The sequence below is a fragment of the Sarcophilus harrisii genome, chromosome 3, assembly GCF_902635505.1.
Source record: "Sarcophilus harrisii chromosome 3, mSarHar1.11, whole genome shotgun sequence".
In the NCBI taxonomy this organism is placed as follows: domain Eukaryota; kingdom Metazoa; phylum Chordata; class Mammalia; order Dasyuromorphia; family Dasyuridae; genus Sarcophilus; species Sarcophilus harrisii.
In genome coordinates, this window is record NC_045428.1 from 358,270,216 (window position 1) to 358,284,095 (window position 13,880).

At 34.5% G+C, this 13,880-nt stretch overlaps 1 protein-coding gene across 1 annotated transcript in view; it reads left to right on the forward strand.

Annotated features, from left to right (window-relative positions):
* KMT2A (lysine methyltransferase 2A) overlaps positions 1–13,880 on the forward strand; it is an 85,588-nt gene that overhangs the window by 53,391 nt on the left and 18,317 nt on the right. The window contains exons 13-27 of the mRNA XM_031960075.1: positions 2,799–2,894; positions 3,100–3,220; positions 3,946–4,059; positions 5,496–5,680; positions 7,556–7,729; positions 8,470–8,580; positions 8,865–8,938; positions 10,080–10,273; positions 10,608–10,714; positions 11,298–11,435; positions 12,393–12,551; positions 12,847–12,964; positions 13,086–13,164; positions 13,305–13,465; positions 13,627–13,812. Of these exons, the coding sequence (XP_031815935.1) occupies positions 2,799–2,894; positions 3,100–3,220; positions 3,946–4,059; positions 5,496–5,680; positions 7,556–7,729; positions 8,470–8,580; positions 8,865–8,938; positions 10,080–10,273; positions 10,608–10,714; positions 11,298–11,435; positions 12,393–12,551; positions 12,847–12,964; positions 13,086–13,164; positions 13,305–13,465; positions 13,627–13,812 (2,017 nt within the window). The remainder of the gene's footprint in view (positions 1–2,798; positions 2,895–3,099; positions 3,221–3,945; positions 4,060–5,495; positions 5,681–7,555; positions 7,730–8,469; positions 8,581–8,864; positions 8,939–10,079; positions 10,274–10,607; positions 10,715–11,297; positions 11,436–12,392; positions 12,552–12,846; positions 12,965–13,085; positions 13,165–13,304; positions 13,466–13,626; positions 13,813–13,880) is intronic.

A 13,880-nucleotide genomic window follows, 5' to 3' on the forward strand; every position in this document is an offset into this window, starting at 1 on the left:
GTTCTGTCCATCAAAATTGATCATCATATAGTATTGTTATTGACATATATAATGATCTCCTGGTCCTGCTCAATTCACTCAGCATCAGTTCATGTAAGTCTCTTTAGGCCTTTCTGAAATCATCCTGTTGGTCATTTCTTAAAGAACAGTAATATTCCATAACATTCATATACCACATTTTATTCAGCCATTCTCCAACTGATGGGCATCTACTCAGTTTCCAGTTTCTGGCCACTGCAAAAAGAGCTGCCACAAACATTCTTGCACATACAGGTCCCTTTCCCTTCTTTAAAATCTCTTTGGGATATAAGCCCAGTAGTAACACTGCTGGATCAAAGGGTATGCACAATTTGATAACTTTTTGAGCATAGTTCCAAACTGCTCTCCAGAATGGCTGGATACAGTCACAATTCCACCAACAATGTATCAGTGTCCCTGTTTTCCCACATCCCCTCCAACATTCCGCATTATCTTTCCCTGTCATTCTAGCCAATGTGACAAGTGTGTAGTGGTATCTTAGAGTTGTCTTAATTTGATACCCAAAATAATTGAAAGCAGATGAAAAGGTACAGATTAAGAGGATGCTTAGGATAGAATAGAAATTCCAAGTTCAACTCGGCAAGAAGCAAAATTGGTAAACTTAAGACTGTCACCATAAATTTCTCCCTACTTTAATCTATTCTCTACTCAACTGTCAAAGTGATATTGCTAAAGCTTAGGTTTGATTATGTCTCACACAAACACCCATATACAGTCAATTGCAGGATCAACCATGAGATCTTCAAATTTATCTTCAAAACTCCTCATAACCTTATTACTACACCTTAGTACTCTTCTCATGCCTTATACCAGTAGATAATTTGAGAGATTAGGGCTGGACAGGTAGATCTGAGTGATATGATCTAATCATATCACTAATTAAAATAGTAAATAGGAAGAATAGAGCCCAGAACAGAGATGTGGGGGGATCTCTGTAGTTAGCAGGCATGATGTAAGATCGGATCAATATGAGACAGAGAAGGGATCAGGCCACATAAAAGGAGAACAAAGAAAGAGAAGTGTCACAAAAACCTAGAGAAAAGAGAATACCAAGGAGAAAGAGGTAGTCAGCAGTGTCAGAAGCTGCAAGGGCGAAAATTGAGAAAATGTCATCATATTTAACAATTAAAAGATTGTTAGTAATTTTGAAGAGAGCAGTTTTGAAAGATGAGTCAGAAGCTAGACTACAAAGAGTTAAGAAGAAAGAGGATTAGATAGGTAGCCATCTCAAAGAATTTAGTCATATAAAAGAAGAAAATATAGGATGATATCTAATGAGGATCTAGTATCAGTGTGTTAAATTGAGATATATATAGAGATATAGATATATTTTTTTTTTTGCAAAATGTGTGACTCATATGCTGTTAAAAAAAAAAAACCTCCAAAAAGAATAAGCATGGTAAAAGTTCCTTTTTTAATATTATAAAAATCATGTGTCTAAAAAGTAAGAACTGACATTATTTGCAACATCATAAGTTTTCCTGTTACAAATAAGGATAATAATATAAATAATATAATGATTTTACATATCATATTAATATGTATTATAATAAATAAATAAAACAAGGATTTCTTCTCTTCTCCAATATAATTTGACATGATCTAGAAATGCTAGCTAATAATGCAAAAACAGAAAGAATTTGAAGATATAAGCATTAACAAAATTGTATGTGTTGTTTAACAATATGATGGTTATCCTAAAATCCCAGATTATGGGTAAGGGAACTAATTAAGATGATTAATGATAAAATAGGATGCAAAATAAGCTCACAGAAATCATTAGCATTTCACTGCAGCACTTACTAAAACAGAAAAGTAATGATAAAAGAAATTGCTTTCCCAGTAATTTTACAAAATGGATAAAATATCTGGGAGTTAGCCTACCAAGACATTTCCAAAAAATATATGTAAGTAAAACTAAAAATTATTAGATATAAAACAAAGGAAAACATAAAAATGAAGATATATTCATGTACTTGATTGGGCTGGGCCAACATAATAAAAATTGTACTGTTGCCTAAATTAATTTACATTTTTAGTGTTTTGCTTCTCAAATTACTGGGGACTTAACTTTACAGAACAAAAAATTAAATTCAGTTGGAGGATCAAAACGTCTATAATCTTTAGAATAGAAATGGAAAAAAAGTAGGAAGTAAGGGTGGGGCCAGATCTCAGTATACTAGAAAGCATCATCAGACTATTTGGTAGTGGTTGAAAAAAAAATGAAAAAGCCGATCAGTGTAACAGATTAGAAGGCAAAACCCAGAAACAGGAGCCAATGTTTGGTAATAGAATTTTGTAGATGAAATGAGCTTCATTAGGGAACCCTCTAACTTTTGAAGCAACCCATTCAATTTTTGGATAATTGTTAGGAAATTTTTCCTGACACAAAGCATAAAGTTTCTTTTTTTTCATCATCTACTTTTTGCTTTTATTTATGTCTAAGAACAAGTCTATTCCCTTTCTGACTGATAGCTGTTTCTTCTCCAGATTAAGTATTCCTATTTCCTTAAGCAAATTCTTAAGTTTTGCCTCCCAGGAGAAAATTGATGGCTTAGATATGACACTTAAGAAATATCCTTAAATTTTGATGGGTTATAACTAGAGGCAAATCTCTACTCTGAGGATAGATAATATATGGGTATAATTTATTTATGGTATTCTGCCACCTTTATCTTAAAGAAAAACACTAAATGGGGGAAAAAGTAGTACCGTATATTCATCCTATCCCATGGTTCTTGTATTTGCCAATTCTGCAGCAGCTGCTGGAGTGTAATAAGTGCCGAAACAGCTATCACCCTGAGTGCCTGGGACCAAACTACCCAACCAAACCCACCAAGAAAAAGAAAGTTTGGGTGAGTTTATTGTACTATTCCAAAAAGAACTATCACTGTTGAATCTTTGGAGTTTCCATTGCTGCTAATTCAAGTAATAGCTGAATGACCACTTCTTAGAGATATTTGGGAAGAAAGAGATGATGAGAGAGAGATGGTGGGAAATATAAATGATATAAAACAAAAGATATTGACACAAATTTGTTTTCAATTATCTTTTTTCCAGATCTGTACCAAGTGTGTTCGATGCAAGAGCTGTGGATCTACAACTCCAGGCAAAGGGTGGGATGCACAGTGGTCTCATGATTTTTCACTGTGCCATGATTGTGCCAAACTCTTTGCTAAAGGTACAAGAAGAATTCACAATGTTTGTGTTTTATTAATTGTGTTTAAGTATTGTTTACAAGGTATCTTTAGTGATGATATGAGCATCATTTTAGCAGAATTTTTTAAATGTCCAAGAGGTAGTTAGATGTTATCAAGGATATATATCATTTTGAAGCATTTTCCAAATATTTGATCTTTTCTTTGCATTTGAATAGTAATATAGTTTTTAAAAGTATTTTATTTAAAGTGTTGAAGCAGAGATTTTTTTTTAAACAAAAATGCTGATCAGAATGCAAACAGGGAAGAATAAAAATAACTAAGAGCAGATTCTCCTATAACCCGTCTCCTTCCTTCCTTTCTTCCTTTTTTTTGGGCGGGGAAGGGAGGAGGGAGAGGAGGCAGAAAGACTGGACATCTTATCTAGGATTGTTGAGATATACTTACTCTTTTTCTCCAAACTTTAATTTAATTTAATTTTCTCTCTTTTTTAAGCCACCTCATTAAATTACTCTGTACATTTGTAAATAGTTTTAATGGAGACAAAAAATTAGTGGTATAAATATAGTGGTTATGGAAATTCACCTTATTTATTGGAGCTTTTCAAAAATGCTTGACATAAAAACATATTGATAGTTGTGTGATTCTGTAAGAATATAGTGACTTAAGGTCAGCCTTTGTTTTTGTCTTCCCAAATAAACTTTATTTTATTTTGAGACTTTATTTTAAAGTGTTGTTTTGCTTTTAGGAAACTTCTGCCCACTTTGTGACAAATGTTATGATGATGATGACTATGAGAGCAAGATGATGCAGTGTGGGAAATGTGATCGATGGGTTCACTCCAAGTGTGAAAACCTTTCAGGTACAGAGATGGGACCTCCTGGGATACCTATGAATAGTTTATCTAAACTTCTATCTTCCAAGCATTGCCAATCCTAATTCGGCTTCATTCATCTTGTCACATAACTTTTTTTTATTTACAAAGCATATGCAGGGGTAATTTTCCCAATATTGACTCTTGCCAAACCTTTTGTTCCAAATTATCCCCTCCTTCCCCCCCGCCACCTCCCCTATCTGGCAGGCAGTCCAATACATGTTAAATATGTTGAAATACATGTTAAATCATATATATATATATATACACACACACACACACACACACACACATTTATACAGTTATCTTGCTGCACAAGAAAAATTGGATCAAGAAGGAAGGAAATGAAAAACTGAGAAAGAAAACAAAATGTAAGCAAATAACAACAGAAAATGAGTGGTCCATACTCTGTCCTATGGTTCTTAAACTGGGTGTAGATGGCTCTCTTCATCACTGCACAAGCGGAACTGATTTGAATCATCTCAATGTTGGAGAGAGCCACGTCCATCAGAATTGATTATCATATAGTCTTGTTGTTGCTGTGTATAATGATCTCCTGGTTCTGCTCATTTCACTTAGCATCAGTTCATATAGGTTCTCTCCAAGCCTTTCTGAAATCATTCTGCTGGTTGTTTCTTACAATTACTAAATGGCACAAACACAGAATTTAAGAGTTGGAAAACTACCTAATCTATAAAAGGTAACAACTTGAGCTTTAAAAAATTATGTGACAAATTCTCCCATTCATAAATGGTCAAAGGATATGAACAGACAGTTTTCATATGAAGAAATTAAAACTATATGTAGTCACATGAAAAGGTGCTCCAAATTACTATTGATCAGAGAAATGCAAATTTAGACAACTCTGAGATACCAGTACATACCTGTCAGATTGGCTAAAATGACAGGAAAAGATAACGACAAATATTGGAGGGTATGTGGGAAAACTGGGACACTTATACATTGTTAGTGGAACTTTGAACAGATCCAATCATTCTGGAGAGCAGTTTGGAACTATGCTCAAAAAGTTATCAAACTGTGCATACCCTTTGATCCAGCTATGTTACTACTGGGATTATATCCCAAAGAAATCTTAAAAGAGGGAAAGGGACCCATGTGTGCAAAAATGTTTGTGGCAGCCCTTTTTGTAGTCACAAGAAATTGGAAAACTGAGTGGATGTCCATCAACTGGAGAATGGATTAATTTTGGTATATGAATGTTATGGAATATTACCAATTTAGTAAATCACGTGGAATCAGCTCCTTTGGATATTCAGAAGTACCAAGAATATTGCCATCATCACCTGCTTTAATGGAAAGATAGAGTGGGAAGTTTGGGGCATAAAACCATGTGGAATATTACAGATTAATCTTTTCTTTCCCTCATCTTATGAACAGCCTTCATTAGAGTCTTTTGTTCCTAGATGAAATGTATGAAATTCTCTCTAATCTGCCTGAGAGCGTGGCCTATACCTGTGTGAATTGTACAGTGCGGCATCCTGCTGAGTGGAGATTGGCTTTAGAAAAAGAGCTCCAAATTTCTTTGAAGCAGGTTTTGACAGCACTGTTAAATTCGCGAACCACCAGCCACTTACTCCGTTACAGACAGGTGGGTCTAAAGTTCCTCATATCCAATTCAGCTCTGCATAGTTATTTATAAGTCCATTACTACTGTTAAATTTTGTTTTGAGGACAGAAAGAACTATGAGACAAAGTCCCTATTTTTCAGAGATAAATTGTTTAAAAAATATACTAGGGCATTTAGCTAAGAGGTTTTGGGGCATATTTCTGCTTCTGTACAAGAAAGAAAATTTAATGAATTTGCAGTAAGACTTTGAAGTAAAATATGAAAATTTTTAGAATCACTAAATCTTTGTATTTTGTTAAATAACAGGCAAATTTTAGAGGCACTTATATGGAAACAGAAGTTATATTAGTGAAGAAATTACTCATTACTCATATAGCTCTTACTATATTGCTATCTTGCCCTATGATGATTTTTTTTAGTGGTGCTTCATTTTTTAGGAAAAAGCTGTAGTTGGCCATACTTGAAGAAGAAATTTTGCTAAACAGTTTTGAGCATGGAATATAACTCTTCAGGCTGGATTTGGGAAAGCTCAAAAGCAAAGTTGGAGGGTGAGGAAGAGTGGCAGGAAGTTCTCCAGTTTAGTAAATATTAATGAGCACCTTGTGTTTATAGAACACTGGTGTAGAAATTGGGGAAAACAAAAAGTTTAAATAAAACAGCCTTTCAATTATCCATAAGTATTTATTAAGTGCTTACTATGTTTTAAAAGAGAATTGCTATCAAGGAGTTTACAATTCTAATGGGGGAGATGACATGAAAAGTGCTATGTAAGATAGTTATTAAAATGATAACTATATAGGGAATGCAATTAGGAAAAGATTTATAGTAGGTGGTATTTAAGCTGAGTCTTAAAAAAAAAAAAAAAAACCAAACAACAACAAAAAAACCCTGGCAATTCTAAGAGGTGGAGATGAAGAAAGAGGATAGCATGGGGGACAAGTATAAGGCTGTGGATATGAAAGTGTTATGTATAAGAAACCATTAACAGTACAGTTTAACCATAATGTAGATTCCTTGCCAAAAAGTAATGTGTAAAACTGCAAAGAATGGAAGGCGCCAGATTTCAAAGAGCTTGGATGCCAAATAGAGTTTATATTTGATTCTACAGGTAAGAAGGAACCATGAAGTTTAAGCAGAAGGTTGACATGGTCAGACCTCTATTATCAGAAAGCCACTAGCAATTGTGTAGTGTCTGGATTACTAACTTCCTCCTTATTTTGTGCATCATGATGTGAATACATTCTTCAACAATATTTATTAAGCATCCACTATGTACCTGACAACAAGCTAGTTACTAGAAATAGACAGACAAAAGTAAAGCATTTCTTTCCTCAAGAAAGTTCCATTCTGATGGGGAAGCACCATGTTCATAGAAAAAGTAAGTATATAGTAATTACTGGAAGGGATAGCATCAGGAACTGGGGGAATCAGGATAGGCCTTGTGTAGGAAGTGACATTTGAAAGGAGCTTTGAAGGAAGGGAGTGTGAGGCAAAGGTGAGAAAGCAGTACCTTCTAGGCATTGGAATTACTCTTTGTGAAGATATAAAGAAAGGAGTTGGAATATATATGTATATGTCTCTGTGTGTGTGTGTGTGTGTGTGTCTGTCTGTATGTGTGTGTGTGTAGGAGCCACATGAAGTACATACTGTGTTATGTATGAGTGACAATAAGCAGGCTAGTTTGACTCTACTGTAGAATTCATGTTGGAGAGTTAAGTTCCAGTAAGCTTGGAAAGATAGAGCCAGTTTATAAAGGTCTTTAAATGATGAGCACAGTTGTTTATATTTTAAATGAGAAACCACAAATCTTTATTTCCAGTTCTAACAGGAGAATACTTAAATGATCAGTGACTGATTGAAAGTAATGTTTTATCTGTACGTCTTTCCTGGATAAAGGCTGCCAAGCCCCCTGACCTAAATCCAGAGACTGAGGAAAGTATACCTTCCCGAAGCTCCCCAGAAGGACCTGATCCACCAATCCTGACTGAGGTTAGCAAGCAAGAAGAACAGCAGCCTTTGGACTTGGAAGGCGTAAAGAGGAAAATGGACCAAGGAGGTTATACCTCTGTGGTATGTGTTTAGAGCACAGTGATAAAAGTTCAAATGATGATTTTCTTTTCTTTCTTTCTTTCTTTTTTTTTTTTTAATGTACCATTTTGTCTTGAAATATATACTTAAAAACTTGGGGAAAATTCAGTTTTGTGTTTGAGAAATGGAATAGAATAAAATAGAATTGTTTTCCATCTGATTTTTCTGGAACCAAATTCATATTCAAAAGAATACTCAGGTCTCCTAAAAAGTATTTATGGGGAGAAAAAAATTTAGTGTAAACCTAATTTATCCCTTTGGGACCAGATCTGAATAACGTGCTTATCTTTTAAAATCTTTTACAGATGCTTTTTGATTTTTAAGGCAAGAAATTTTAAAAATTTTGTTAGAGTTATTATTTAATTGGTCATATTTTTATCTAGTTATTTTAAATGAAAAACTATTTTTATGATTTATGAACTGTTTGGGTAATACTTTTTGAAGTATTTCCTTTATTATTATTAGCTAGCTAACCTTAATACATGGATTTGGCTGTGTTTTAATAGCTCCAGACAGACACAAATTGATTTATTAGCTCATTCTCAAAGTCCCTAGCCAGAGTGATGTTAATTCTACAGTGTTTAAATGGGATATAGGTTAGTTTTGTTTTGTTTTTTAATTGCACATAATGCTGAATATTTATATAAGCGAGGATAATATTCCACTTTTGGCACGTACATTTTTATGTGTGTGTTTATGTATATTATGTATCTCCAATGCAGTTGGAATTCAGTGATGATATTGTGAAGATTATTCAAGCAGCCATCAATTCAGATGGAGGGCAGCCAGAAGTTAAAAAAGCTAATAGCATGGTCAAGTCCTTCTTCATTCGGGTGAGTTATTTTTTTTTAATTGTTTTCTGTATAATTATTTTCCCTAAAAAGATTGTGTTCTTTTGAGTTCTTCTTCCATCACTGTAAGGATTCATTTTTATATCTACCCATATATATTTAAACATTCTTTGTTTTTTCTTGGAGTTGGAATAAGAGGTGAGTTTTGAACTTCTGGTTAGGTTGTCAAATTGATGGATCTTTCTTTAGGACTTGAAATCTCTTTATGGTGAAATAATTTAGAATAAAGTTTTCTAATTGTTGAAATTCCTGTTTGTTTTATTCAGCAAATGGAACGTGTTTTCCCTTGGTTCAGTGTCAAAAAGTCCAGGTTTTGGGAACCAAATAAAGTTACCAGCAAGTAAGTACCTTTAGCATCCATCAGCAATAACTTTCTTAAATTTGTCAATTTGCCAAACTAAAAGTGATCAAGAAATCCTATTCCTTTCAAAAATGATTGTTGAGACTTTGGAATTAGACTCTTTTGGTGTAAGCATTTTTTTATATAGTATCTACTACATCCAAGCACTTTTTATAAATATTATCTCATTTGATCTGATCCTTACAACAAACCTGTGAAGTATGTGCTGTGTTAGCTCCATTTTACAGTTGAGTGAAAATTGAGTCAGACAGAGGTTAAGTGCTTTGCCCATACTAGTAAGAGTCTAGTAAAGTCTATGGCAGGATTTGAACTCAAATTTTATGTCTGGTGTATCACTTGCTGCTCCTATTCTTATATTACAGAGGAGGTTCAGATCTCTCATTGAGGGGCAGCTAGATATCTGGCTCAGTGCACCAGCCTTGGAGTCAGGAGAACCTGACTTAAAATCTGGCCTCAGATACCTAACACTTCTGAGGCAAAATCACTTAACCTCAATTGCCTCACAAAAAGGTGGGGAAGTGATTAAAAAAATAAAAACAAATAAAACATCAACCAGATCTCTCATTGAAAATTTCCTTAATCATAGAAAAAGGTCTAATCCTAGCTTCCACAAAACAACCCTGTAATTTAAGGAATTAAATTTGATTTCTGGTATAATTGAATCCCTTGGATAATAAATCATATTATAATAAGACTTCTACTAACTTATAGAATTTTGTTCAATGTCTTTTTTCATTTACTATGTCCAGTTTTATATCCAGGATAGGACTGCCATTTGATTTAGGTTTATAAGGAAAGGTCTTGTATTAATGAGACAAGAAATTTGTTGAAATTATTAATTTAAACATTCAATAATGAAATTGTAGATATCTTTGATTTTTACATTTTACATACTGTCCATCATAGCCATTGGGGGAGGGACATAATTGTAGATATCTTTGATTTTTACATTTTACATACTTATAGTCCATCATAGCCATTGGGGGAGGGGGGAGATAAATTATGGCATTTTACAGAGGTCTATGATAAATTATATTTGAGTCTTAATTGTTTTGCCATATATTAGACATAGAAAATACTTAATAAATCCTTGTTAAATTCAATTAAATTGTGTTTTCAGCAGTGGAATGTTACCAAATGCAGTGCTACCACCTTCACTTGACCATAATTATGCTCAGTGGCAAGAGAGAGAAGAGAACAACCACACTGAGCAACCTCCTTTGATGAAGAAAATCATTCCAGCTCCTAAACCCAAAGGCCCTGGAGAACCAGACTCACCAATTCCTCTCCATCCTCCTACACCACCAATCTTAAGTAAGAAGCCAGAAATTATTTAATTTCCTCATTACATATGTGTAAGATGCAGGCCTAAGTATAAGAAGCTAGTTTTTTGACACTAAATTTGACATGTTTAAAAATCTGAGAATTCTTAAGCCCTTGTTTATAATAGCAGCTTCATTATCTTCTCATATAGAGAATATCTATGGACTTGTCACAAGTCTTTCAGGATTATAATATATGGCAAAGGCCAAGCTAACAGACCATTTTCTTAAGCTGAAATTAAAACAAAAAAAAATCCTTTATTCTTGAAAGTTATGTTTTCTGCCTTGCCAAACATAACTTGCATATTTTTATTTGGGGGCACAAGATACTGACAGGAGCCGGGAGGACAGTCCTGAGCTGAACCCACCCCCAGGCGTAGAAGATAATCGACAGTGTGCATTATGTTTGACATATGGTGATGATAATGCTAATGTAAGTATTTTGTATCTTCGTATTCTATTTAGCAGGCACCAAGACAGAATGTCTTTGCCTTTTGTAAGTAATTTTGATCATGGAGATTTCTGTATATGTTATGTGTATTTAACTTAAAAGTAAAGTAATTTTCCCTTAGAACTTTTCTAGCAGCTTGTTCAAATTAAATGCTAAAGAGACTGGTCTTGGTTTTACCTTCTTGGTATCTAATAACTGCTATTGGAAGGTACACTGAATAGATTTCGTGAAAGTTGGTAAAATACAAATGATATGTAAAATTGTTTATGAGTGACTGGCCAATGTAGTATGGTCCAGATTGGTGTATTAGCCTGCTTTCAATTCTGTAAACCTATTATTGAAAGTGAAACTATCATGACTTGAATATGATCACTTCTCTAGATAATAAGGATAGCCATTTTATTTATTTGGATTCTAGATTTTGGCCTTGATGTAAAAGTATTTTAAAGCATTGTTCTTTAATATTACATTGTGATTTTATTTTGAGTTTCTAAGCTAAAAGGCTAAAAGTCACTTCTAAGCTTTGCTGGCATTAGGTTGTCATATAAAAATTTACGTCCCTTAGGATGCTGGCCGCTTACTCTACATTGGTCAAAATGAGTGGACCCATGTGAACTGTGCTTTGTGGTCAGCAGAGGTGTTCGAAGATGATGATGGGTCTCTAAAGAATGTACATATGGCTGTGATCAGGGGCAAGCAATTGGTGAGTTTGTGGGAGTGAAGTTTTGTAGAAGAAGATTTCTTCATGGTTTTCTGATGTTCTGTTTTCTTTGAGTAAATGCTGCTTCACCAATAGCTTTACATGTTCAGTCAGTAACAGATGTTGATCCCCTTTGGGTTTCTGTTTTGATCTCTGGGGCAGAGAGATGAAAAAAGGAAAAAGCACTTTTTTACATGCCAATCACTAAGTAATACATTAATACAAATGTAAATTAATATGGTGCAGACATCATAGTAAGTGCAATGAGAATGTGAAGTAATGCAGAAAACATTACCAACTCAGTATAATTAGACAAATTTTCATAGAAGAACTGAATTCTTAGCTGTAGTTTGGAAGAAGGGAGGGAAGAAACTGATCATTGTCCCCCAAAAAGAGAAAGAGAAATGACATGTATAAAAGAAAGAACAAGTACATTTGGTGCAGTAGGGTGATATTAAGCAAAATAAAGTATAACTTGCCTAGATAATAATCTGTGTAAAATCAATTAAATGTATGGCTTTGAAAATATCTAATTTTTATAAATTAGATAATTAGCCATTTTATGTTTCTTGTCAGAGAATTGCTAAGTAATTCAAACAGTATGATCTTTGCAGGCTATCTGGACTCATAGACCCTTTTTGGATTTAATGGTCTTCTATCCACTGGAGGATGTCCTAAGCATTGATCTAGGAGGTCTCCCTTTTTAACTCACTGCCCTAGAAGGAAGCCCAGGTTCTAAGTCAAATGGTGATATTTAAACCTAATAGGTTGTGGGGCCTTGTGCAAAAATTGGGAAAAGATATACTGTGTTAATGATAAATTTGATATCTATGTGTAACCACAGACAAGCAGTAAATTTCCTGAGTTGTGGGGAGGTTCAAGATGGGGTAACTTTGCTAAGGGAAAGGCACAAAAGATCTAAAGATCTGAATAGAGCTTTTGTTCCTCTTGGATTTTCAGAGATGTGAGTACTGCCAAAAGCCAGGGGCCACTGTAGGTTGTTGCCTCACATCCTGCACTAGCAACTATCACTTCATGTGTTCCCGAGCCAAGAATTGTGTCTTTCTGGATGATAAAAAAGTTTATTGCCAACGACATCGAGATTTGATCAAAGGAGAGGTAAGAGGTGTTGAATTGCTTTTTTAATTCTCTGGGGATTTGGCGGGGGGGGAGTGGGGAATGTTGGCTAAGAATTGGCAGGATGAGAAACTTCATTTTGTTCTCCTGAAGAATCAGTTTCTGTGATCGTTTTTATTACCTTAACTTCTCTTCTCATTAAAAGTATTGTAATTACTGAGAAAGAGAACTGGTATTAAATTAGCCCTGCTTTTTAAGTCTAGAATAAGTTATATGGCGAATGTATCCAATGTGATAAAACTATTGTTTTAACAGCTCCTCTGCATTCTTGTTTAAGGTGGTTCCTGAGAATGGATTTGAAGTCCTTAGAAGAGTTTTTGTAGACTTTGAAGGTATCAGCTTGAGAAGGAAGTTTCTCAGTGGCCTAGAACCAGAAAATATCCACATGATGATTGGTAAGACCTGAATATAGATAATATAGAGATGCTGTATTTATGGGAGTCTTCCTGTCTTTGGGGTTGATATAAAAAAATCTTCACATTTTCTTTTCTTATCATTTGTCCTTTGTTTGATTAGGCTCAATGACAATTGACTGTTTAGGAATTCTAAATGATCTCTCTGACTGTGAAGATAAGCTTTTCCCTATTGGATATCAGTAAGTAAAATCTATGAAATAGTAACTAAACTTTGTCATTTGAAAGAGTCAGGGGCTCCTTATATGAGGTTTCAAGAAATCTTACGATTTCCTAGAGTCTTGCTCATGCTTAAAATATTTTTTAAAAATCTCTCTTACAGGTGTTCCAGGGTGTACTGGAGCACCACAGATGCTCGAAAGCGCTGTGTGTATACGTGCAAGATAGTGGAATGTCGTCCTCCAATTGTAGAGCCAGATATCAACAGTACTGTTGAACATGATGAGAATAGGACCATTGCTCATAGTCCTACCTCTCTTACAGGTGAGTCTCTTATCAAGCTGGAATTGTTTTGGGAAGAGAATGAGAAGAGAAGTTGAATATCTATGATATCTTGTTTGTTTCTAATCCAGTATTTTCACTGCTTGCTTTTAGTCATCAATTTGATATTTTAACTAGAATCTACCTTTCAAATCCTATGACAGAAATTCCACCAAGAGAGATTCGCAATACAGCTGAAATTATAAGTCCTCCATCCCCAGATCGACCTCTTCATTCACATACCTCCAGCCCCTGTTTCTATCATGTCATCTCAAAAGTCCCCAGACTCCGAATGCCCAGCTATTCTCCAACACAGAGATCCCCTGGTTGTCGTCCATTGCCTTCTGCTGGTAAAGGGTTTTATTTAGTTAAATGATCTGTTTGACTTATGAATAAGAATCTCCAATTTGGTTTAATT